This window comes from Egretta garzetta, unplaced genomic scaffold, assembly GCF_000687185.1.
Source record: "Egretta garzetta isolate BGI_Z169 unplaced genomic scaffold, ASM68718v1 scaffold8, whole genome shotgun sequence".
Lineage (NCBI taxonomy): Eukaryota > Metazoa > Chordata > Aves > Pelecaniformes > Ardeidae > Egretta > Egretta garzetta.
This window is the reverse complement of record NW_009260407.1, coordinates 2,562,705-2,589,978: the sequence shown is the minus strand read 5'-3', so window position 1 is coordinate 2,589,978 and position 27,274 is coordinate 2,562,705. Positions and strand designations below refer to the sequence as shown.

Sequence of the window (27,274 nt, the reverse complement as noted above, 5' to 3'; positions counted from 1 at the left end):
TCCTAGTAATTAGGGTATTTTCATAGCACACAGTTCCAGAATTACTAAGCACCTTGATAATTTTCATGCATTTTTCTGTCACAGTCCATTTAACAGCAAATCTCAAGAACCTGCCAGAGGAATAATAAAAAAACATGAAAATTGTTGATACAATGCAGAACTGCAATGCCGTGGGGTTGTATGCATTGTGGAATCTTTTATGTTGCCATCAGACACATAACACACGGTTGACTATCCGAGTCAATTATGCTTTCCTCAGTATACCACTTTCATAGACCTAGATTACGCAAACAGATACGCGGTAAGATACCCCCCCATTATAGCAATTATTAGAGGTGTCAGTTTTACAGTAGCCCATCACTAAAGCCTGCTCAGCACAAAAGTGTCCTTAAAACCTTTTAATGAGGTAGAGAATTATATATCTCCTTTTCCTTCTTTTGTTTTGTTTGGGGTTTAGTTGGTTGTTGTTTTGTGGTGTGGTTTTTTTTTAAGATCACTCCAGTCACCTCTCATTTTAAAGGTTTGAGTTTATCTGCTCATCCCCCATCTGATAACTTCCTCCACAGTGTGACATTACAGTCTCTTTCATAGCAAGTGGGGATGTCAGGGCATCACTTAGAGCTGCAGGTGGAAGAATGAAAAGGGGCAACAGAGGAGCTCTGAATAAACAAAGATTCTATTTTCATGTTAATGACTCCTCTTAATGAAACAGAGGATACAAGAATACAAAATACATATGAGCTACAAGGAGATGAGTTGTCTCTACACAGAGTGTTTTCTCAGAGTTATGCAGTAGGCATCACCAGATCGCTTTAATGTTGTTCTTCAGGGGTTTAAATTTCTCTGGGGTGGTAGTAGGAGGGGGTGTTTCACAGAGCAGCCAAAAATAAGCGAATAAAAAACAAATTCTCTTGGAAGCAAATACAAGAAATGCAGCTGTAAAAGACATTACGGTTTCTCTGACAGTATTTGCAGACAGAGCCTAAGACTAAAACGAGCGAGCTCAGTGGTGTTTATTCACAGGACTCAGAGTGACCCACAAAATATTTACATGACCACATGACAAAGTAACATGGCCATTAAAATATCAGTGGGCAATCAGGAAAATGCATCTTTGCTTTCATCAACCGTTCCAATCCATTTAAAAGTCTTTGAAGTCTTTCAGATGTTCCTTCCCTGTCAAAAGAAGGAGCGTTAAGTAAATGCAGCCTCACAAAGGCCTGATGCCAAAGGCTTTGCTTTGTGTCTTCCTGATCTTAGAAAAGTCCCAGCTTAGATAGTCTGGAAGCAGTCTGTATTAAAGCAACTCCTCAGCCTTCCTTAGGTATCAGAATATAGCCCTCATTCTCCACAGATCTAGCCCTAATTCTCTGCACAACACAGCTGTGTCCCAGTTGATCCCTTCAAAACCATTTGATTTAGAGAAAGCACCAGGAACAGGAGAGAGCATGACCACAGCACGCTTTCCTTGAAATGTTGTGACCTGAGGACATTTTCCTTCACTGTTCATCTCTGTACCCTCTTACATCCCAATTCCCTTTTGCTTTTCTTGCATGGGGAGTCAGTGGTGGCCATGCTCTGAGTGCAAAGGGCTGCCCTTCTGATTCAGCACTTCAGTGCCTATTTTGTCCTCAGGTACTTGGCTGCACAGAAATGGAAACACATAGAAAAGCCCCGTGTTGCTCTCTCTGGTGCTCATGTTCTCAATTAAACATGCACGGCTCTGTTTTCTACTGTGGATGGTTCTGAGGACAGATAACATCCATATAACTGCAGCTAACAGTATTTTTTTTTCCCCCAAGATGATGATGATCATAATAAATAAGTCAGAATGAGATGCAACACTGCCTCCACAAGTTGTATTATTTTTACTTTTGATAGCAGAAGTACAGTCTGGCTTACACCAAAGTGTGTTACGCAAGGGACATTTTGTTCAAGGTGAAAATACGGGCTTGCAGTTTCATGTTTTGTTTATGGCTGTAGGGAATTAGATGGCTGGTTGGAACATCTTTTAATCTTTTCAACTTACTCTTTGTCTTTGAAGCTCCAAGCCTGAGTTCTCTTATTCGTAAGGTTTTAAGAGGCCTTCAAAGTTTGAGCTCCATGGAAAGGGAAAATTACCATTTTCATCATTATTCTTATTGCAGGTATCCATCAGCTCAATTCACCATAAAAACCACTACTGTAAGTAATGATGGGAAACTTCAAAAGGTTTGGAGTGCAGTACAGGACACAGGGATCCAGGAACATTCTTTCCAGCTGTCTGACCCTCTTCAGTGAGTACAGTTTTGTTGGATGTCTCAAAGACTGGGTCCCCAGATTTCTAGGACTTTCTGCTTTTATTAGCCCAGAAAAAATGAGATATGTGTGGGGCTGTGTATTTACATCTGACATGCTGAGTCCTCTAGGAAAGAAATAGGAGTGATATAAATATATATGTGCCTGTCTACACAGACAACACTCACATAAAAATAAGTTAAAAATGGAATTTAGTTTGCAAAAGCTTCAGCTAACACAGGTTCTGAGAAGGTTTAAAAAGCTGGAGCAGCAAACAAAATCTTTGGTATATCCTTTGCAAACCAAATATAAATTTAACTTTTGAAGTAAATTTGACCTAGAGCTCTTATTTCTTTCATAAATTAAAAGAAAATATTTGACTGAACCACTCCTGAATCTTGATATGTTCAAAACCTATGGTTTTGGCACAAACTTACAGTTTAGAAGCTACCACGGGGGTCTCATTTTAATCATCTGGTTCAGGTCCTCCTGATTTCAAGATGACTATTTTATCAAAAGCTTCATTTTTAAAGACCAGATTCACAGGACACGAGCCAACTTCTGCTCATAGGTGGACTACTGCCTCCATAAAGAGCTGATGAGAAGTCTCACAGATTTATATCAGTGTAAGCAGAAAGAGTAAGCCGAAATACAAAAAAATTAAACTTATCTTTGATTCAGACTATGACAACCATATTTGCAGGAAAACAGTTCAGCATCTCCTTCATTCCTCAGCTTTCTTTTCCACATAAGTCAAAGTTGAAGTTACGCTAATTGCTATTGCGTGACAGCATGGAGGTGTTTCAGATAAGCATTCTACTGCAAGCGTGGTTACAGAGCTTTACACTGGGTATGCAAATCATTGCTATGGAAAGCAAATGCAAAGAGATCTGCCTGCAATCAGAATCATGAGAAGAGAATCAGTACACCACGATCACTGGATAATTCTGTGATGACTAAAACTGAAGGAGAAAGACTCAAAATATAAAGAAATTTGCTAGTAGTGAAGAACTGCAGAATTAAGTTTGGAACTACATCCAGGGGTTATTCTTCAGTGGTTGCGGCCACTACAAGTGTTTGGATCTGAAGTAAAATCATCCATTACAGACACCCCATATATTAAAAATTGTGAGCTGCTCAGATTCTATCATAACCACGTAGGCTACGGCCCTAAGTGAATTTAGATACAAATTGTATAGCATAAGTTAATGCAGCAAAGAGTTAAGCTTGCATGAGTGACAAAGAGCCAGGATACTTCTTTAAGGTAACTTCTGCATCAAACTTAAAAAAATTTTGCCATTGCTGTAACCGACTGACATTCAAAGATTCAGCAAGAGGAACTTACGCATGGCTGATTCATACAGCTTGAAATCTGACTGGAAATCTTAAACGGCTGCTTAGAAGCAAAATTGCAAAGTGATTTAAGCTCATAATGAAGAACTGTGTGTGCCTGGTTCAATGGTCATTAACTTGCTCACTTTCAAGGACTGAAGTAGGTCTAACAGCAGTTAAAAGCATAACGCCAATCACTGGAGGATGTCCAATGTTACCCACAGCAGAAATCAAAAGACTGTCCTCAAAGACTCCAAGACTTCAGTCTTTGGCCTTCACAGGTAACAGCACCAGATTGATCTCTTCTTTGTATTTGGTGCAAAAGCAAACAAGTTTATGCTGAACAGAGCTGTGTTCAAACTCAAAGTATTCACAGGAAATCACAGAACTCTCCCCTTCCAAATCAACGCTTTCTTCAGACTATTATTCAGTATATTTTAGTTGTGCATCATCTTAGATCAAAGACCCCATTTTCAAGTGCTGTATAAACACATAACAGGAGGAATAATGCTCCTTTCATACCAGTTCTAAATTAATCTCAACGAATCAGCAGTGCAGATTGCATTCAGCCGTGTCGCCTTCAAGCCCCCATTTCAACATCTCTGTACATATGGGGAAGCTGTGCCTATGAAATGAGGAAGAGGTTATCACTCTTACCAGTAGAACCTGTTTGGTGCAACTCCTTCATGAAGAAGCAGCCATCTTCTGCCAAACTCCACTGAACTGAATAACTGGGGACAAAAACAAACAGTCATGAATCACAGTAAAACACTGAAATAATAGAGCAATTAATCTGAAGAAGTCTGTATCAGTGCTGAGGTAGTGACTTGGGCTTTTACCTCCTCCAGTCTCAAAGGGACATACCTTTGAGGGCAGCTGAAAGGTGCCTCTTATTGGCAGAGGCAATGCTGAGCTGTGTGACATGGGACACAACTGGTATTACCAGAGGGATCTGTGTATGGGTACACCCAACAACCTGCCATGACGGAAAGCTCATCACCTAGCTCATCGTGGCACTCCCAGGTAATAAAATCATGCAGCGTGGGATGGCTGCCTTTCGCTTTTTTAAACTTGTGGTGGACACCAAATGTACAGCGTAGCACGGCAGTCCAATATCCTAGCTTAGTCTGACAACAGGTATACGGTTGCCTTCCTTGATATTATGTTAGAAGGTCATTCTCTTTCCAGTTACCAGTAGCCATCCCTAGAGACCTTGATCAATTTGGCATCAAAAAAAGTGTTCTAACATGTCCAGATTTCTCTTGCAGGGCTGAATGAGTTTAAATAACGCAAGTTACTTGTACCATGGAAAACCGTGATTCTCCCTTTGCTCCTGTCCTTCTCCTGCAAACAACGTGACACCTTCTCCTAGCCTGGTTACACAAACAATATCCAAACACATCAATCATTTCAAAAAATCTTTCCATGATAAATACCAAATTGGATTGAGAAAGGTCAGCAAAAGGCATGTTACAGGTATTATAAATACTTCGACATGTCTTTGTGGAATGATATACAAATGTTACTGTTACAGAGCACTTACAAACAGCTGCTCTCCGTAAAAGCTGCCATCAGGTAATTCTCAGAAGGATAGTAGAGGGAAGGATCACTTGGGTTCTTTCTTTTGCTTTATTTAACTTAAAATTTTTCATATAGAAGCACCAAGAGGCAATCAGCCCTATACTTTTCTTGCAGATTCATCCTCTTTCCCCTTCTTCCCTTGCTTGATAGACTTGGTCGGTCCCCTTTTCTGGCAAGGAAGATGTTGGTCCCCTTTTTTGAACTGTGATCTGCCTTTTCATAACTCCACTTTAAGGATTTTGCATAAAATGCAATGTGCATCTTTATGTTAAAACCTTGACAATTTTTTTTTAAAATGAGTAGTGGCAGTAGATTGGCAGGGAAGAGATTGATGGATGCCTGCGAGAATAACTGAGAAGGAAAGAAGCTGATTTTAAGGCTTTGGGTTGATCAGAAAGCTGATTTGAATGGTTTTTTAAGAATTATGAGACTGAATTTTTTAAGAATTATGAGATCTCAAGAAACCTTGAGATCTACTTCTTATTCTGCATTACATTCCCAATGCAAACCCCTATATGTCTCAGCTTCCCTACTGTAAAATTTTGGAAGGTCATGGGGAAACTAATTACAACAGCTTTTTGGTAAACAGTAGACTGGCATATCTTGAAAACTATTTTAAAACATGAAAACTAAAAATTCACCTCTTTTTCTCCTCTGCCAAAGAAGAGAGAAGGAAGAAGGCAGAGGGGATAGAAGATAACGAGGGTATGAAAAGGAAAAACAGTTTAGCTTTGTGGAGAGAAATGCATCCACTTTTAAAACTTCAGTGGCAAGCTTGTTATTTTTCCTTAAGTAGAAGATTCCAGATATATTTTTATTTAAAACTTTAGGAGACCTAACTATAACTAAGGAAAACTTTCATTTTTGAAGATTAAAGAAAATATTTTGGAACATTTAACAATTACTTTCGTAAAGTGCTTTGAGGTCACCTAGTCAAGAACTTTACCGTTACAGGAGGTATTTTTCCCCTTTCACGTACAAAATCAATTTCTAGACCTGCTTTTTTAATTGCAGCAAGAATAAAAACATAATAAAAATAAGCTCATGTCAATCTATCTCTCCAATGTCAACGTTTTCCCTTTCATGGCAAAGTAGTTTCTTCCATGCCAGGTAATATGTCTTTGACATACAGTAATTTAAGTTTTAATAAAGTTCAGATCATCCTTTAATTAAGAACAGGGAGCAATGCAAACAGCTCGGCAAACACATCTGTGTTTCCAGACCAGGGATATATAGGATGTAAGCTTTCCAGGGACATTGATGTTCAGATGGCTGAAATCATCACAGTAAATCTTGTTTCTCCCTTTTGTCTCTCTCACCCTGTTTCCTCTCTAGTTTCCCTGAGCACAACTTTCAGCAGGTTATCCCCGCTCGGAATTTGCTGGTGATAGTAACAGTACCCAGAAGGAATTAATTACAGCCTGCGAAAGCATTCTCTGTGCTTGTGTAGCACCCTCCTCCATGCCCGCAGCCCCGCTGTGGTGCCGGGTGCCATGGTTTCCTTCTGGCTCTTTCAGCCCAACTCTTCAGAGGGGCTGCTCACCTGGAGCATCCGACATCTCCCCCCACAGAACAGAACCTGCGATGCTGCACAGCACCTAGGGAGCCCTGCTTTCTCTTGGTGTGTGCCCTGAACGAGATGGGATTCTGGCAAAAAGCGGAGAAATGCAAGACTTTGTAAGTTTGTTTCAAAGGGAGGAAATGGGTATAGCAATTCTACTGTTGGGACTGGCCTCTCAAATTGGAAGCCAGCGCCCAGTGAGCTGGAGACAGCGTGTGAGAAAAGGCAACAGCTCTCAAAGGGAAATATCAGCTCCCTGGGAACCCATGCCCAAAGCTCTCACTGTCTTTGATGAGGCACTTTAATAACCAGGCTTTAGAAGGTTTTTCCTCTTTTGCCATTATCTCAGCACCAATCTCAACCTTTACTGACTCACAGCAGCACAAGCAGCACTAACGTATCTTTAGCAAAGGGGAAATTCCCCACCTTATGCATCACCGCCCACAAAAAGAAAAAAAAAAAATCCTTTGCAGTGAGGATTTTTTCAGGTATTTTATTCTAAGTATCATTCATTTTAGACTGAGTTTATTTAGCTGGACCAGAAAAAAAAGAAATATTTGGAGGCTAGGTTGTTGTCAAGTATCAGTTATGATACAGCTGGGATTATTTTTCCCCATTTAGCAATTATAGTGCTTGTATGGATAGTGTTTAAACCCAGCATCATATTTTATTGTTGTTACAAAAGCCCTCTCTCTCCTGGGACTTCTTGTGACAGACTCGTGCGTGCATTCCCTTCAGAGATGACATTTTATTTTCTTCGGCAAGTACTGCCGTCTGATGACAATTTTCATTATTAGGCTGAAATTAGATAATGTTCTTTGCTACACTTCTTTTTCAACCACAAACAGAAAATGAACCTATTACAATTTTAATGTATGTTTTTGTCTGAAGTCCAAGTAGTGATGTGACATTTCTGTTTTCACCGAGACAAAACTGTTATGAAGTACAAATCTTGTACTGATATCCCAGATTTGACCCTGGTTCCTCAGGGAATAATTTTCTTCTTGCTTCCTCTTCTCTTGTATATTTATTTTTCTCTGTAATACCTGAGTACTTAACAATCATTATTGGTCTGGTTTTGCTTTGTTTTGCTTTTTAAAATCCTAATATGCTGTAAAGTAGAAGCCTACCACCTGCCTCTTTTTGATGGGAAAACAGAAATGTAAGGGAAAAGAAAAGGCTGTCCCAAGGTTACAAATACCTTCTGAGGCTGAGCAGGGATTCAAATAAACCCTCTGAACTGCAAGACAATCCCCCAGCTATAGAAAGAGCCTTCTTAAGCTGACATTTGAAATCTGAACTTCTTTCATTATCTACACCAAACACTATCTGTATGCTAGCTACTCACTCTCCCCGTTATTTGTTTCCCAACCTGTGGGAGAATAAGAGCTGCTTGCGTATTTTATAGTGATAGTGTAAGCTTCGTCTTAAAATGCTTTGGGATATCTGGGTAACAGCAGGATAGAGTTGCCATGTAATCTTCTCTTGCCCTTCTAATTTCCTGATCTTCCCAGCAATAATTTTAGACTTGAGTAATTTTTTTTGCATTTTAGGCTACATTCATTGATAAGATTTTCAATTTGAGACAGTCAAAACATTCTTTAAAATATAGATTTTTTAAAAAACAAAAAATATTGTTTGTAAACTACGATGACTTCCCTATAATCCAATGAAAATGCAGAAGAAAAGTAAAATATTTTAGAAATGTTTGTAGTTAAAAAAAACCCAAAAAAACATTTGATGAAGAGGAAGAAGCTGTATGTATAGTGAAAGTAAAATATTTAACAGAAATTAGTCAAACCTGGTTGGTTTGTTTACTTTAGTTTGACACTTTACATTATAAAAAAAAAAATAAATCACTACATTCCAGAAAACGTAGGGAGAAAAAAAAGATGTTTTTTCCAAAATGTTCTAAGAAGAATAAGTGGAATTTTATTTGATTCAACTGGTCTAGATTCTAATGTCATTTCTAGAAGGGAAAGTGTGTACTAGGGAAGAAGAAAAATAACTTTACATTTTTCTTTACTTCAGCTCTGGAAAATTTCTCCAAAGCAGAAAGCTCTCAAGATCTTAGCTTCATAAAGCCCTCTATTTTTTGGGATGTCACACATCTTTCTTTGCCTTCTGCCCTGTACTGCACAGAGTGAACACTTATGTTGTTTCATAATCTACCCCTGTGCTAGTTCACAGCTGTAAAAGAGCTCTGACCCCTTCCATCGTTTGCCTAGATCTGCTTGATTCTTCCCTGGTTCGCCCGTGTACTGTACCTCCTACACATCTTCCCTTCAAGCAGATTTCTAAGCTCTTTAAAGTAGAAGTCATCCGTTGTATCATGTGTTTACACAACATAAAGCCTGCTGGGGCTCTCAGTAGCTATTATAAATACAAGGAAATTATAAGTGCAGGTAAGTGTAAGGCCAGGTTTTTTCCCTACAACAGATACTTCAGTAAAAGGTTCCACTATTCATACTGGTGGAAATCACATGATTTTCCCATACTATTTCTAATACTTCTAGTTTTCATACACAAAGCAGCACAGCAATCCAGGAGTTTGGTAATTTCCTCTGGAACAAAGTATCTACTGTTAGAAACATTGGTTAAGACAAAACAACAGTTCTGCCATAAAATTTCCATATTCCACTGGCTTCAAAACCAGCTTTCAATAATTCACAAGACTCAGAAAATATTCAGGTACTATTGATGCCATTATTTTTGTTATTCATCAATGTCTTATGTTTTATAAGTCTTTGAACTGAAATACTATCACATTTGAGCACCAGCACTAATATCAACAAAATTGATATTAACTTGTATGTTTTATATATATATATAAAACATATATAAATGTCTTATACATAAATTATATAACAGGACTATCAAAAAAGGCGGCAGATGGCAATCAACTCCTTCAATAGTTCTTCCAATGGACACATCTTAGTGAGCAATATCACTAATAAACAAAGAGTTATTGTAAAGAACACAATCTTTGCACCATTTTACAGATAAGGTTGCATATATCCACTGAAAAACTACAGAGGAACTTTAATGTATAATACAGAGACTCATCCTTAAAACCTCTCCTAAAGGGATTGTGTGGGAGTCACAAGTGCTATAAAACATCAGACCTTCAATCACTTCTGTGGAGCTAAACCAAATTACACTAACTGAGGATTCATCTCTCTCTTTAATTTACCAGCAGTCTTATTTGGCTTTGTATTTTTTTTTGTAGTCTATATGCATTTTAAAAACTCCAAAACAAGTAGCTAAAATATGAGCTTTAAGACCATACTGTTCTCAAAAGACATCAGACAAATTTGATTGATTCTGATGTAATCACTGATGGTATGAGATTATGACCTACAGGACACTGCTTGTCATCTGGGTTTGACTGAATTATGAAGCTGACATCTTCCGACATAAACTCGCGTCTTTAGGACAAACAAAATGAGCTGTTAACAGTCTCATAAAGTATTGCACCTGGACATGCACTTTAATAAAATTGTACTGTGCTCCACTTGTTTCTCTTACAAACACTGGATTTTCCCTGAGATTTTCCCAGCCAAAAATCTGGCTCTTATGAAGCGGTTGAATTGTTTATTCGGCTGTTGAACCCAATGGCTAAGAAAGAACGGCATCAACCAGATGTTGCTAGTAAATGCAAACTTGTCTTAAAGAGAGCAGTCCCCGTTCCTCCCCAGTTCCAACAAGCTCTGTGCCCCAGAGCCAGTGGGTAACTCCGCCACCTGCATACTCATCAAACTCACCATACCAAAAACTTACACTCACAGTATATATGATTCAAGAAGACAGACAAGCATTTCCTCATTTAACATCTGACTCTGAAAGCAAAGTTACACACACCAACTACCAAGAAGCTGAATGACCCACCAATTCTGATATGATGCCATTTGAAGGGTCATTATGCTAGTCAGGACCTACTACCATCACCCTTTCCGTTCCCAAGAGATTAATTTTCCCAGCCAAAGCTTTGTGTCACATGTGGAATCCCTTATAGCTTCAGCTTCATTTTAACACTTATACAGATTTCTGTAGATACGACTGACCCAGAGTGCCCATGATGTTCTATCACTCAGCGTTTAAACTAATTGGATATTCTGATTAAATATTTGGCTCTGAAGCTTCTTCACATACTGATCTTGAATCATGTGGTAGTTCCATGTGCTTCCTATGCTGATGAGGATATTCAATTTTATGCACTAATTTCATCACATGCAAAAAACATTATGCAAATGGAAATTCAGAATGTGGCTGAAGAAAAGGTGATTTAACTTGCATGCTGGAAGTGACATGAGGGAAATGCTTTGAGCAAGCTAGTAGTACCCATTATTTTTCTTTTACTTAAGAAATTTCCCCTAAATGAGATATAACAGAGTACGGCATGGAGTCCGAGTTTATTTGTTGACTGGATTTACCAACTTTGGTATTCTCATATTCACCAGAGAAAAAGCTTTCTCTCACCTCTAGTTTCCATGAAAGCTCCACTCATTCTTCCTGGACACAGATCTGACCAAAGCAATTCAACACACACTACAGTATTGACCTAAAAAACCATATGCAACTGGAAAACTACCTCAGAACGTCTTCAGAAGCACTGTGTTCAATTCAAATTGACCTCTAATTCCCTGAGAAGGTTCCTCCTGGTCAATCCTTGAAACTGTTTCTTCACTTATGCTGACTTCTTGCCTCTTACATGTCCTGGTGTTTCTATGAGATGATTAAAACTGACCCTGTTGGCGGTGTTTCGCCCTCACTGCTTCAAACAGAATTTATTCACACACAAAACCCCCCAATATACCAGTGCACTTAAACCACAGATTTTGTACTGATAAACCATATAAAGATTTTTCCTCTTTTTCACTATTATTTTTTTTTTTTAGTTTATCTCAATTTCACCAAAGAATACAACATTCCAAAAGCACAGTTCAGCTTTGTGTCAGTTTGCAAGCAACTGTATCAGCATGATGTCTCCAGTGCATTCAACTCACATGCTAAAAAAGTGCAGGAAACACATTTTTACCAGCAGATATTTAAAGAATTCTGCCTGGCATATATATTTTAAAGCCAGAAGGAACCACTAGTATCATCAGTCTGTTCTCCTCCTAACAGATGCTGCAGGATCTTTACTGCTAACTCAAACAGCAGAGAGAATTATTCGGGCCAACTACTGATGGCTGAACTGATTGTATCGTTTGGAAAGACATCCAATCTCAATTCCAAGGGATGATGAATTTACCACTCCACTTAGTATCTTGTCCTCAAGGTTAATTCCCTTCTCTGTTAAAAATACTATCTCTGTAACAGGTAACAGGGTATCCTGCACTTGCTTTCTGTTGTGTTGTAAATTTACTAGGTAGGTTCATAACAGTTTAGATAACTGCATTAAATAAATGCATTTTTGTTTAAGAAGTGTATTGTATTAAGAATGAGGACTGAATAGAAAAGGCTTATTACAGCAGAATTTAGGGCAAAAGTGTCAGAATTTTCAGGCACACATGCATAGCTTTATATTTAAAAATAAATTATTTTTGTTTATCATTTGCATTATATTAAAACCTATAGCTCCAAGTGAATTTAGTGTTGACAGGCACTTTGTATAATAAACTGGAGACATGTTGGAGAGTACAGTCGAAACAAAAGACAGAGAAGGGAGAGGTGAGTCACCTTCAGAAAAGTGAAGGGAGTTGCTCACCACCACAGAGATCGATGGCAGACCTACTGATCTGGAGTACATCTCTTTATTCCTAATCCAGTGAAGTGTCCAACTCTGACAGAAAGGAAAAAAGTAATTTTCTCATGGAAGTAGGAAAATTGGAATTATGTAGAGCACAGAAAATCTTGCAGAGAAACAACGGATCTACCCATAGCTTTAAGTATGCATCCAAGGATCCCAAAGCAGCAAAAGAACAAGTTCTCCAGGGGTATAGAGGATATTTATACAGATGGATAAGCAAGGACACATTGACTTGCCTAAAGATGAGCAAGTCAGTGATAAAGAGCACAGTGATTACTGCTCGAGAATCCTTCCTTCTGTTTCACTGATCACACTCCTGGCCCAGAAACGTATCTTCTTCTCTGAACTGCCAGGCTGCCACTGGGCTCTGTACGCTGGCTTATGACCAATTAAAAAAAAAAAAAAAAAAGATACAATCTGACACCATTATTCTTCTTGCTGAGACAACATTGAGGAATTGACTGTATGAGAAGAAAGGAGGAAAACTCCTAATAAAATAACAGCCAGATGAATACTTTCGATGTCCCTTCCTTGTTCATTTTCAGTGTGCTGGTTGCCGCCAAATGCTAATCAGTTTGTCCGGAGATAACAAGGCGTGTTTGCAAAGATGTGTTATCAGGATGCCCAAGAGGTGTCTGTGCTTAAGGTCTTCACACATGCACAGCCATAGCTACAAACATGGATATTTCTGTGCGTGACTGATTTCTTGCTTAGAAACATAACCACATGGGAAGTCTTAAAAATAAGGGTTAGCATTCAGAAGGCCTTTGTGTGGAAGGCCCCTTCACATCCCTGGTGCAGGTGCTGGTAACCCAGAAAGGATATCTGAGGTTGTGCAGAAAGCAAGATGTTGCAAAGCCTGGGACAAGCACCTTTTAACATGCAAATTCCTTACTACTTTTCATCTTCAACAATATGTGAAGAAAATCAAGTCTGCTGGAAAACTGGCTTGGTTGATTAGCGGTACCCTAAATATTAACACAAATAGTGTAGATTGCTGCAGGAGTAATGCCATAGGGAAAGGGGGAGTTAGTCACATAGGGTAATGTTAGCTTTATGCAAACTAGCTCCCTGGTTTTGCCTGTAGTCTGACAGAAGAGAGAGGTTTTTCCAGAGGATGATGCAAAGTGGCTAATGCTTACCACTCTAGAGAAGCTTTTTTCCTCTCCATTAATTTTAGATGGGATTAGCCTCCCTCAGCTAACATTAGCCCAAGTGAATAGTCCTCTAAATGTTGTCAGCAGAGTGTAAAAAAACCACCCCAAAATGATGTCGCTTGATGTTAACGGCAGTTTTTTTTTTTTTCAATTATGATGCAATTTCTTATAAAATAAATCTGGATTCTATTGCCCCTTCTCTGGTCTGTATAGGCAGTGACTGTTACCACTGACATTGAGAGGGTGTAAACAGAAACAGAATAATTTAGGTTGAAAGGAACCTGTGGGGGTCCCTGGTCTGACCCTTTTCCAAGCAGGGTCATCCTCAAAATTAGATCCTAATGCAGTGAAATTAAGGGGTTTAGAATTATGAAGTGCATCCAAAACAGTCCATCAAATCTTGAAGAGTGAATACTTGCTACATCTATGGCAGATACTGAACTGTCAGACACAAGCATTAGACCAAACACACAGATAGATGAGGCTTGAAGTTACTTTTAAGAGCTGGCCTGTTCTCTCACATGGACTTTCTGTGGCCACATGCATCCTTAACTCTATTCTAAGTGGTTCCTCTGTCATCCCTGATATATGAACATCTTTCTCTTCCACCTGAATGCATGAGGAGTGGACCTCTTTTACTGCAGGAATCTGAAGATGACAACATGGTTTGATGACAGAAGATATGTTGTCCCACAAGAAACAGAATCCTGATTTGCTAAACTTCGGCACTTTAGCTATACTATACAGCCAAGTACCAGTCCCTAACTCATTGATCTCCATTGTGACACACATGGTAAATATAGACAGACATATGGAATCAGATATTTGGGAAAGGCCAAAATGAAAAAAAAATAAAAAAAAAAAAGGAAATATAAACCTCTTCATTTACTAGTGCTGTGTTGACAGAGCTCCTTTAGTCTGGGATGCCTTGCTTTTGAAGAGTTCATCTAAAATTAGAGAGGAGAAGCAACAACAACAACTCCATTTTAAATCTGCTTTTTCAGCCTCTGTTGCTGTCTTCCAGTGCTTGAGTGCTTTTGTGCATTTATTCCTGAGCTGGGCAATTACAACCCTGCATTTTGCCCGTCTGACTTGTGTTTCCCAATTTCACCTGTATTTCATCTCTCTAAATAGCTCTGTTATTCATGGCTGATTACTAACCATTCCTCTGTGTGTCTGACCCATCTGAATAGCAGAAGATGTCTCCACATGAAGCAGAGGCTCTTACATCCCACCTGATTACACAGCAAACCACTTTTGAAGATTACATAGTAATACATAAGCAATACTCCCATAAAATACAGCCCCTCAGCCCACAGGCAAGCTGATTAAACCCACAAGAGCTCACACGTACAAGACCTCCAACAAGCTTTTGCCACACAAGCAATGCTTTACTGTATCTGAAGTTTTCTCCTGATTTGTAACTCCTCTTACACGGAAAATGGAGAAGCATGCAGTAGTTCTGCAATTACGTGGTGAGAATCAGCCATGTAACAACTGTACTTTCAGCCAGAACAATGAATGCAATCATGAAGCAATTAGTGCAGGCGGCAGATGGTTTGCTGCTCTTTTTTTTCTCAAGACTGGCAGGAAAAAGTCAGGACTGAATAAGGGACGGGTCTGTCAGCAGTGGTAATTCAAGTCTGCTGCCCAAGGCAGAAACACACGGGAGAAATACATGAACAAAAGCAACCAAGTCATTGAAGCTTAATGAGTTATTGCTCATCAGCTGAACCCCAGTAATTAACCACATTCACCCAAACACAACACCCAAGAAACTAGGACATAAAATGACTTCAGTTAACACAGATTTCCCTACCACTGAGTAACTCCCTATTCAGCCAAATAAAAAAAGATCTGTAGTACTTATCATAGCGATAGATTCAGTGGGCTGTGAAGAGACTGTGGGATGATGCTATGTGACCCATTTCTTGTTCATTACAACTGAGCAACAAGAGGCATGCACTAACTGTTGGCTTTGCCCTCATCAGTCCTGAATGGGATGGACAACTTCTGAGAAACAAAATAGTCCAGACCCAAAGTAATTCTTGTGTCTCCAGCTCTTGCTCTATTCACCACCTGATTCTCTGGGTCCCACCTGCTTCAATGACAAGATGTAAACGAATGGCAACAATGACGTGACTTGCTAGAAGGACATGAATACGTTTTCTAGTTGATTCTCACTGCCCTCCCAGCTGTCAGCAGCAAAATTACATGGCTGAGACAACCCTAATTGGTCAAAATCCAACTTACTCCTTAACAGCCCCTATCAATAAAACCTTCGCAGCCTCTTCAGTCATACAGAATCACAGAATGGCAGGGGTTGGAAGGGACCTCTGGAGTTCATCTAGTCCAACCCCTCTGCTAAAGCAGGTTCACCTAGAGCAGGTTGCACAGGACATCGTCCAGGTGAGTTTTGAATATCTCCAGAGAAGGAGACTCCACAACCCCCCCTGAGCAGCCTGTTCCAGTGCTGTCACCCTCAAAGTAAAGAAGTTCTTCCTCATACTCAACTAAAACCTCTCATGCTTCAGTTTGTGACCATTGCCCTTGTCCTGTCACTGGGCACCACTGAGAAGACCACAGTCAGTGTCATCAAAGTCAGTGATATCAAAATGTGAATTCCTTACTCCCCAGATATGTTTCCCTTGCTTCCTCAGGTGACTCTTAGTGAGTGTGCACCCAGTGCCTGAAAGCCAAGGAGTAATGGGTTCTCTTTCCTTAAATACAGCCTTAGCACAAGATTGTGAAATAGAAAATGACACTGTCATCTGTTCCAAATTACCCCAACAGCTCCCATTGCAATTATCTAAATACCTGCAGGACCTCTTAATTACGCTGAGAAAATTCTGCCTTTGGCTATACAAGCATGAAACCAATGGGAGTCATTTACACTTAGCCATAGGCTGAACTTGACCCTTATGTTTGAGTTACATTTAATTTTGTCCAAGCTGATTAATACTCTTTGCCTGTTGGTTACCCTCTACAGTTCTTGGCGAAAGCTTGCTGAAGTCAGAAAATGTGTCCATTAGGCTTTTAAGTAGAAACCACGCCTGTGACTCATACCCATACAGAGTACTTTTAAAATTCTATTTTAGAGTTAATTGGTACAGATTTACAGACCTTGTGCTACATTATTTTTCTCTTGCAACTACAGTATTTAATTACCAACCGTTGTCCAATTTGCTAATCAATGCCATACACAAAGAAATTTTACCGTACCTCCTGCAGCCTCAGAAAAAACACCCCATACACACAACTCCAACACCAGGCCCATAAATTCAGGTTAGCGCACAAAAGGGCTCTTTGTTCTCATATCCAGATTTGTTTTTAGGATACCATAGAAGAGTGGGAGTTTCCTATGGAATAGTGACAATATACTTGCTGGTAGCCATCTACCATAAATTAGATGAGCATTAACTGTATGGGCTCTAATTCAGAATTATTTCCTGAGCAGGCTGAATACCACAACAGCTGAAATTCATTTTCTACTATATCCTACTTTTATTTGACAAATTTACCACTGAAAGTTTTATTGATCCTCATGTAATAAATTTCTTGTTACTAACACACACAAACTTTCATTCCAATGGGTCCTAAAAGACAGCAGAGACTGGATTCTGTCCAGTTTCATATCAGTCCAGAGAATTCAACAGCCACAAGGGAAAGGAAACATTTTGACCTTGTGTAATTACATACTGAACAGCCAGAAACAATGTAATCTGCACCTTCCCCTGAACAGATTATAACCACAGTACACACCACAAAATGCTGTGAGAGGGGTGAGTGAAAAACATAGCATGCAATTGACTCGACAGGAAGAATTAGGCAGGCAAGATGCATTTCTCATAGTTGGGAAGGATATCAAGGTACAGTCCTGGAAGGATACTGGGTTTGACTTTAAAGCACAGAACTGAACTTCTATTTGAAAAAATTTCATACAGTCATTTTGTGATCTTACCTACTTATTTAGCTTCCTTATGCCTTTATTTTCTCCAGCTTATAGTAGTAGTAACAACAAGCATAATTTAGGCTAAAGGAAAATTAATTGTTTGATGTTTGCAAAATGAATTCAAATACACAGATGGAAAATATCATAGAATTCAAACTTTTATGTTAATATTTACATTAATGTATAACCTGAACAATTCAGCCAGTACTTTGATTATTGATTAGATTCAGATTCTCATAGATTCATCATATGTAAAACAAAGAGAGACTACTATAATACTTTGTATAAAGGCTTATAGACTAGACGCGAAGATATTTCACTCTTTTACTGCTGTTGGGTGATCAGCAAATTATTTTGGTCTTTTTACAGTTTTATTAAAAAACATCAGGATATGAAATCCGCCATTTCTCAGAGCAGTTTGCTCCAGTGGCTAGTTACTTCACAGTCATGTTTATCTGCTATTGATTCCTAGCCATCAATTCTTGTTAGAAGTTTTTTTGCTAGATCAAAATGCTTACTCATATGTTTTGTCTTCCCGCATGGAGATATTTATGCACAACAGTATAGTTCCCCTTCAATCTGCTTTTGATAAACTAAACAGATTGAGTTCTATAAAGCCCTTCACTGGAAGACAACTGACTTGTGAGTATTGATGTGCCTGATTTTCAAAAAGTTCTAACAATGAGGTCTCTTATAGTCAAAGTCCTGTTCTGTTGTCTCAAGTTGGGCAGCAAAACATCAAGGCAAATCTCACAGCATATTTATTCGGCTGATGCATTACCCATACTGAAGGAACTGGACTTCAAAGGAAAGTGATTCACTGCTACTTTTCTCTTAGAAAATCAAAGGCTACTTGAAAATATGCCAACCAGATAGGAACAAGGAGTGTCTTATACTGTTCTTGGAGCTGGTGCTAGGCTGGAGCAAGAGAATTGTTAAATAACAGGACAAAAAGTCTCATTAGAGGCTGTTATTCCTATCATGAAGGATTCTAGCTGTCTTCTCCATCCATTGTCTGTCCCATGATATTGCCAAAAGGACTGATGAATAAGTGCAGACTGCCAGGTCAGTGATAGAGAGCTAGGCCCCAAGAACATGGTACGTTCCCATGTCCTTTGCTTTGCCCTTTACATTGAGGCTTACTCAGTGTTTCTTGCTTGGAAATACCAGTTTGGTATTTCCAAAGACTGTCCTGGTATCACCCCGAAGACTGTCCTGAATGCTCTGCAGCAGTTACACAGAGGGATGGGGAAACCCTAGGTTCTTCCTAAGCCAAGAAAGCAAAATGCTGCCAATGTTTCTTACCTTCTGATCTTGGCTGTATGCTAAGATCCAATCTTCCTGCTTGGGGTGGAAGAGCAGACTGTGGATATAGAAGTTCAGACGGTATTTTTGATAGGTGGCCCCTTCATCAGAACTGATTAATAAGCTGCTCTCAACTTCTGGATCAGTCAACAGCATAATCTATACGGAAGGGAAAGATGAAAATACAGTGGTGAAGAGGAGTCAGATGGAAAAAAAAAAAGTAAACAGCTAGAAACTTCACATAAGCTTATTAAATGTCTTTCAAAATGTTTCAATGTAATGTCAAAACTAAGCATACCAATCTTTCAGTAAGAAAAACAGTATGTTTCAGCTATGTATATAAACACATAATCTGTGATCAAATAAGCAGAATGACTTTACCACTAGTTAAAACAGACCTAGAAGAAGCTATGCTTAGGTTATCTGAAAAATCAAACCTGAACTTTGTAAGAGCAGAGTGCAAACTTACTAAGTTACCAGACAGCCACAGTGGACTGCTAGGGTTTTCATGAATGATCTGCTGGAGTGGCAGACAAAAAGTTAGGTGCTAAGAAAAAAAGAGAGACAGAAAGAGAGGAGAGACACACACACAGAGAATAATCTCTAATGGTGAGGTCTGTTAGACTCTGGCAGAATTTTCAGAGAATATGACAGTTTCATTGCCTGAAATGTTATAACCTGGCTGTCTGCAACAAGCAATCTTGCTTTGGCAGGAGAACACATCTGATAACATGCTAGGTTCTTTCCATCTCCAGTTTCTATGGTGCTGTGAATTACAGATTTGGTAGTGTATCAAAAATAATCTCCGCATAGTAAAGTTACTTCCTAGCTTTGTCCAAGAGTGTTAGTTCAGGAGTGACAGAAGATATACGGCTTGCAGTTGTAGTAGCTACTTCTCCCCATTAACTGTGGTATTAATTGGTCTGCACTGCTGATGAATCAGAGAGAATAATGAGATACTCCTCTCATGTGTCTCTGCATGAAAGAATATATAGATTTGAGCAGCAGAAAGAGATCATTCCAGTATTTCAGCAAGCAACAAAGTGATACCCCTAAGGAATGGGAATGAGGCACAATGAATGACAAAAATGAAAAGTTCTGAAGAATATTTGCCTAGGGAGGTATTAAAGCCTTGAATCATTAGCCCTTTTTTTTATTTTTTTTTTTAATTATTATTTTTAGTACTAGTAGTGCTATTGCTTAGCAAATGGCAAACTCTGATTTCTGTTCTTAGACAAGCCTGAAATGAAAGGATCCACACCTGGCATTTCTCAGAGCAAATTCCTATTTGGGCTTGGGCACTGCAAAAATCACACACTCCATTTCCTTCTCTTTCTTTCATTTAGGCGGGCAGACCTAGATATAACTTAACTCACTACCTGTGAATTATAGGCTGCTGTAAGTCTTGATAGACAGAAGATGCTAAAGAACTTTGTGTGTGAAGGTGTAAATACACATATAATCTACACAGGAAATGTCCTTCATTATTGGGGAACTGCCAGCAGTTTTAATTATCTCTAGAAAACCCCGTGGTAACATAACAATTTGACCTGTGACTTGGAAGTTTGGGGTTCTTCAAAATCCCTGAACTTCAATATCCTGAGTGATCATAGACCAGTTATGTTACCACACTGTATGTCTATCGTAGAATAGGGCAATGTTTCCATCGTAGAATAAAGGTACAGTCTCCTTTTGTATCCCTGATTCACTTTTGAAATCTTGTGATGAAAACATGCATTATTAGAATTAAACATTCCTATTTTCATTTAGCTTGCTCAAATACATCAAGCATATCATTGATGCGACCTCTAAACTGAAGATTGCATGATAGAAGCTACACAGAAATCATTTATAATCAAAACGTCAATACATAGAGCATCTACTGTCACTAAGTAGCCTATCCAGCTTCTGAAGCCAAAAATTAATTGTGATGCTTATCAGTCGGTTCCTTTTTACCAGACTAATTTCTGGGACAATGTTCCTATGGTTAACATTCATCAATTCAGTACTATGATTCAAGCATTATGATTTTCCTATTTTTATTACTTCCTTCTTGAGTGGATTTTGTTTATGTTGGTATTTGAAAATATCACAGCACAGCATTAATTTGGACTACAGCAACTAGAGCAGAAATAAGCACAAATCAATGGGCTTGATCCAAGCTCCCTGAAGTTAATAAGAGTCTTGTCACTGACTTTGGGTTGCGCCTCTAAGGCAAGTTGTTAATCATGATCCACTCTAGTCTCACATATTTCCTTCTACCTGCACAGGGAACTCATCTGACCTCATCACTGTCACATCCAAGCACATCACTGCCTTAACAAATTTTCTGTCAGGCCACTCCTCTGAAGTGTGAAAGTGCTCTTATCCCCATTTCTAAGAAAGGGAATTGAGGGACATACTGTTGAGGCACTGAAGCACCTAATTCCTCATTCAATCAATAAAAGTTAAGAGCCTAAACAGACTTGCCAGCACTGCTGACTTGGGCTTTAATCTGCTAACTACCACCCTGGGTTATTACCAGTGTGTTCTCAGGTATCTACTGTCTCCAGAAGCTTTAGCTGTTGCATTGTGAAAACCAGCCATTCTGCACATATGAAGCGTTTCAGGACACATCAGTTTTGCTCCATATGCCAATAGCAATCGTGTTGTAGATGCGGCGGAGCTGTGCAGAACTGCTGCAGATTTATGCAAGGCCATACAGACAGTCAGAGACAGGGGAGGGAGTTGACGGATGACTCTCTAGCCACCAGTCAGATTGTTAACTATAAAACGAACTTTCAGAGCTGGGAGAGAGCACCGTCTGCTCCCACTGTTGTGCCCTGCATTGCCAATCACTTTGCACAGATGCCATAAACCAAAACAAGCTAGAGTTGACTGAGGAGTCACTACTCGCATCACAGTCAGAGCACAGTGCTTCCTACAAGATAAGAAAAGCAAATTTAATTACAACATATCTGCATGTAAATAATCAGAGTTACAAGCCCAAACGATAGCATTTAATGGATAAGAAGCAGAAATTGATACCTGCATGAAAAATCTATCAAAATGAGAGGGAAATGTTGTGTGTATCTACATGAGCCTTTCAGATCAGACCAGGAGTGTGCTTCTGAAATGAATCTCCCAAATTTTGGGAGGAAATCTCTACAGCAAATCCTTACATACTATGTTCTGGCTCGTACCACGGTGATCTCGGAGCACAGGAACTGAATTCCCTTTCAAGGAAACTAAACTAGAATATGCATTTCAGGAGCGCATCTAATGTGCTCCAACCACTACTGGACATTTAGCTCAGTGTATCAGGTTAGCACGACTCTAAAGTCAGACTCTCTTCCTCCAAAATGCCCATATTGCAGATGGATATCATCTCAACACCAACCATTTCATTCTACAAACCCACTTCCACTGAGCTGTGCTACATGCTAAGGTAGTTGCAGCCACATTAGCTTAGTTTTATTGCCTAAGTTGCCTGGAGCATAAATGAGAAAGGTGGGCAAGTACAATTAATTTTAATGTTTTTCTTGTTGTAGCATATGAAATACAGAGTAAATAAATTTTATAATTTCCTTTGAAATAAATGAAGCCAATTTCTGCTTTGAAGTAGTCTATTACCCATTGACTTGATACAGTTGCTTAGACAGAAAATAAAAGTGGACACAGGAAAAGCATGGAAAATAAAACCCACGACAATAACAAAGGGAATCTAAGTTCAGTAGTCATAAACTTTAATATCTAAGAATATCTAAGATAACAGATTGGAAAGAAACTACTTTATAATTTCTGATTTCACTGTAGAAAGTATGCTGGATTTCCTTAAATGTGAGCTCCTCAAAGGAGCCATCTTGCTCTGTTTCTACAGTGCCTCATACAACATATTACTGCTTTCCTAGCTAACACTTGTTTCTGGACAAGTATATTCTGGACATCACTGAGGAATCAACATGCCTTTTGCACATGAAAATCACACCTTAAATCTATCAAGATTAATGGGATTCTTGAGGGGTTCCCTTGCCAAAGGATCTGAAATTGCCAAGGGATAAAAGGCCTTTCCATAGACTAATTTATGGTTAAATCATCAGCAGCATCAAAGGTTAGGGAAAAATCTTTCAATTTCCTCAATGGAAAGAAGTGTTAATCTGGAATTTCCCTGATGCTTTGTGCTGTTCAATTTATTCATTAATGATTTGGAAATAAGGAAGGAAAGATAGGTGACAAAGTTTGCTGGTGGCAGTAAGGTATTCAGAATGATGAAACCAAAAGCCAGCTATGAAGATCTGTAAAAGGATTTTGTAATGCTGACTACCTGAGCAGTAAAATAATGGGTGAAAATCAGTGGCGATGTATGAAAAAAAAATACAGATGGAGAAAAGCAATTCCAGTGTAACAGGCAGAACAATCCACTCTGAGTAGATAATCCCTTTCAGGAAAGGAGTCTGGGGGTATCAGTGAAGAGGTCTGTGAGAACAGAAGCTCAGTCTTCACATTCTATCAAAACCCTCAATTACAGCAGTAGAAATTATTAGGAAAGAATTAAACAGCATAACAAATAATGCTATTAGGCCACTATAAATTGTCTCCGCAACTTTAACACTGGGTGCTATTCTCAGAATAGCTATAATGGTGATCAAAGAAAACTATGAAACATTTTTCATACAAGCACCAAATAAATGAACTATTCAACTTCCAAAAGAGATAAATGGGAGGCAATTTGACCAAAGTCTACAAAACTATGAATAGCCTGGAAACGCTTAGAGAACAATTATTCACTCTGTCATAATACAAAAACTAATGAGTATCAAATGAATTTATCAAGAGTGAGATATAAAACACAGGTAAGGCCATGACAAGGAAAGAGCTATGGATGTCATCTATCTGGACTTCTGTAAGGCCTTTGATATGGTCCCTCACAACATCCTTCTCCCTAAATTGTCGAGAGATGGGTTTGATGGATGGACTGTTTGGTGGATGAGGAATAGGTTGGATGGTCACATCCAGAGGGTAACGACCAATATCTCAACTTCCAGATGGAGATCAGTGACGAGTGGTGTCCCCCAGGGGTCCATATGGGGACCAGTACTGTTTAATATCTTCATCAGTGAAGTAGACAGTGGGATCAAGTGAACCCTCAACAAGTCTGCAGATGACACCAAGCTGAAAGGTCTGGTTGACATGCCTGAGGGATGGGATGGCAATCAGAGGGACCTGGACAAGCTCAAGATGTGGGCCTATAAGGGCCCCTCATGAGGTTCAACAACGTCAAGTGCAAGGTCTTGCACCTGGGTCACGGCAACCCCTGGTATCAATACAGGCTGGGGGATGATGGGATTGAGAGCAGCCCTGCCAAGAAGGACTTGGGGGTACTGGTGGATGAAAAGCTGAGTGTGAGCCAACAATGTGCACTTGCAGCCCAGAAGGCCAACCGTATCCTGGGCTGCATCAAAATAAGTGTGGCCAGCAGGTCGAGGAACGTGATTCTGCCCCTCTGCTCCACTCCGGTGAGATCCCACCCTGGATTACTGCATCCAGCTCTGGAGTCCTCAGTACAGAAAAGGCATGGACCTGTTGGAGCAGGTCCAGAGGAGGGCCATAAAAATGATCAGATGGATGGAACACCTCTCCTATGAAGACAGGCTGAAAGAGTTGGAGTTGCTCAGCCTGGAAAAGAGAAGGCTCCAGGGTGACCTTATTGCAGCCTTTCAATACTTAAAGGGACCTTATAAGAAAGATGGGGACGACATTTTTAGTAGGGCCAGCTGTGACAGAGCAAGGAGTAATGGTTTTAAACTAAAACAGGGTAGGCTTAGACTGGATATAAGGAAGAAATTCTTTACAATGAGGGTGGTGAAACACTGGAATGGGTTGCCCAGAGAGGTGGTAGATGCCCCATCCCTGGGAACATTCAAGGTCAGTTTGGACAGGGCTCTGAGCAGCCTGATCAAGTTGAAGATGTCCCTGCTCACTGCAGGGGGTCTGGACTAGATGACCTTTAAAGGCCCCTTCCAACCCAAAACATTCTAGGATTCTGTGATTTTTTTTTTCCTGGTTAAACCATGAAACTCCTTGCTATAGTTTGTTGTAGATGTCAAAAGTTTATATGAATAGGAAAAATGAACAGATAATGTTCCCGGGGTGGGGGGAAATCCATCACAGTATCTGAACCACAGACTGCTGAATTCTGGGGAAAATGTATAGGAAAATATCATTATATACTTGCCCTGGTCTGACACTTTCCTCTCAATAGAGAGCGGGATTGGTTAAGATTCAGTCTGATTTAGCATGACTGTTCTTACATATGTCGCTGGAGAGTAAAGGAAAATGATAAACGATAAGAACATTATCAGCTAGGGTGGGCTGACCTAGCAACTTCTTATGTGAAGAATTGGGCCCATAATTTTTAACTTGACAGTTTTTAAACTACCTCTTACTCCACAAATACAAAATAAAGCTATTAACACAGGAATAAAGAGAGGCATACGTATCTGCCTCTCACTTCCAGCAAAAGCCCTTAGTAGAAGTAGACCAACCTTAGAGTGCCTCTGGCCTGGTTTATTGTTGTCTCATGCTAAACAAAAATGAAAAGTGAGGATAAGCCAAGACTCTCCTTCTCCCCAGCAAAATTAATTGCTCTCTGTTCAGATCAGTGCTCAGTAATGATCAGAATCTGCTTACTCACACCAGGCACAGCAAGCACACGCTGCACTTCCTGATGCTTCAGACAGATTGGGTTTTTTTCCCTCTGTAAAAAAAGTCAATAAAGTCAACACAGGCTTTTGCAACCAAATGCAAGGCATCCATTAATCATCCACCCCCTGAAAAGAGAGAAACTTGATTTGCTTTTCCTAGAAGTGACAAATGAGCACAAAACATAACTTACAGTTCTGAAGCAGTCCATGCTTTTTTCACCCCTTTTTTGGTGCTAACTGCTGATGGCAGATTGCCCTTGACAATTATGTGGATTTTTGCTGTCCTCACAAAGAAACCCAGAATGCCTTGCAAGATTATTCTGATTTTGCTTCTACAGATGGAATTGTGATCCTTATACAACTGCCCTGAATACAAGATTCAGTAGCTTAGACAAAACCAGTCCAGAACTGCTCTCAACCTTTTTTTTTTTTTAGCCGCTGATATCTCCACTTGGACCAACTTTTCTCTAACATTTTGTAGGAAACAGCATAGTATCAGTGAAATAGAACAGTATAAAAAACCTGCAAATATATTTTATAGATTCACACGTTCTTTCATTCACTTCTGATGTATCAACAGATCTGAGTTGTACCACTTGACCAGAAATACAGATGAAATGCAAATTGGGTCAAATCTCCTGAAAGAGCCTTCACCTATTACATGCTTCATGCATAGACCCAACACTGGTGGCCCACGTGGAACAAGTAACATCTCACAGGAAAATGTAAGAGTGAAGTACAGCAAAAGAGGAAACAGGCAAGGAAGAACAGAAATTTCCTACTCTTAACATAAACAGCGCAATCCCTAAACTCCATAAACGTTTGCATTTTTTCCTAGCTTCTCTGCCTGTCAGTTACATAATTTTAGAGGGTTGCGAGGTTTGATTTTTTTACACAGCAACTGATTGCAAGAGCATCAGTGCAATGGAGTCCCAGCATAATGAAATGTAATTTCTGCCACTTTACCTACCACTTCTGAATTGGGATTGTCATTTACAAGGCATGAGGATTGTGTAAAGAGAGAACCTGATTCTCCGGATTCAGCGATTCACACATGCATTTCAAAGCAATGTGCCCTGCTTTTAACGAATCAAACTAGCTCATTGTTTAAGCTTTTTCAAGACCTAGAATAAGAAATAAAATGAAACAAGCCAAGGAAAGGAACTACTTTGGCCATGACATTCTGAAATAAATGCAGTGCTACTGTAAAGCAAGTTAGACCAACTCCTTTCACAGGACTGAGTTGCTGGAAGCAGTAAGTGGTAGCAAGAGCAAATAAATTTGGGACAAAATTACCGAAAAGAAGTAACTGAAGCATTTATTTGGATATTAACAGGCAAGGAGGAGACTGAAGCCTTTGAGAAGTTTAGCAAGTTTTAATCATGGCCTAACATCAACTTCTGTAGAACTGTGCTCACGAGTAATGTCACCAAAATTTGGCCCGAGTCTCTGCTTTAGATAAATTGGCTAACAGTATTAGCACCTAAATGAAAACACAAAATGAGCTAGAGCTGACAGTTTGGAAGCTGTCTCTAATGCCAACTAAAAGACAAGGTTAGTTGCTGAGCAATTTCATTAAGACACCATTAAAATAATACACCAATAATTCAATAAAGGCACTGTGAAGTGTTTTATTGCCAGAAGTTCTTGTTAACTCAGAAAGTGCGGTAATTT

The 27,274-nt window shown here is 39.4% G+C and overlaps 1 protein-coding gene across 1 annotated transcript in view; it reads right to left on the bottom strand.

The window, feature by feature from the left end:
* Positions 1–27,274, bottom strand: part of SORCS1 (sortilin related VPS10 domain containing receptor 1) — a 211,034-nt gene that overhangs the window by 97,534 nt on the left and 86,226 nt on the right. Inside the window, exons 5-6 of the mRNA XM_035898973.1 lie at positions 18,918–19,076; positions 4,267–4,340 (exon numbers count right to left, since the gene is read on the bottom strand). Coding sequence (XP_035754866.1) covers positions 4,267–4,340; positions 18,918–19,076 — 233 coding nt within the window. The remainder of the gene's footprint in view (positions 1–4,266; positions 4,341–18,917; positions 19,077–27,274) is intronic.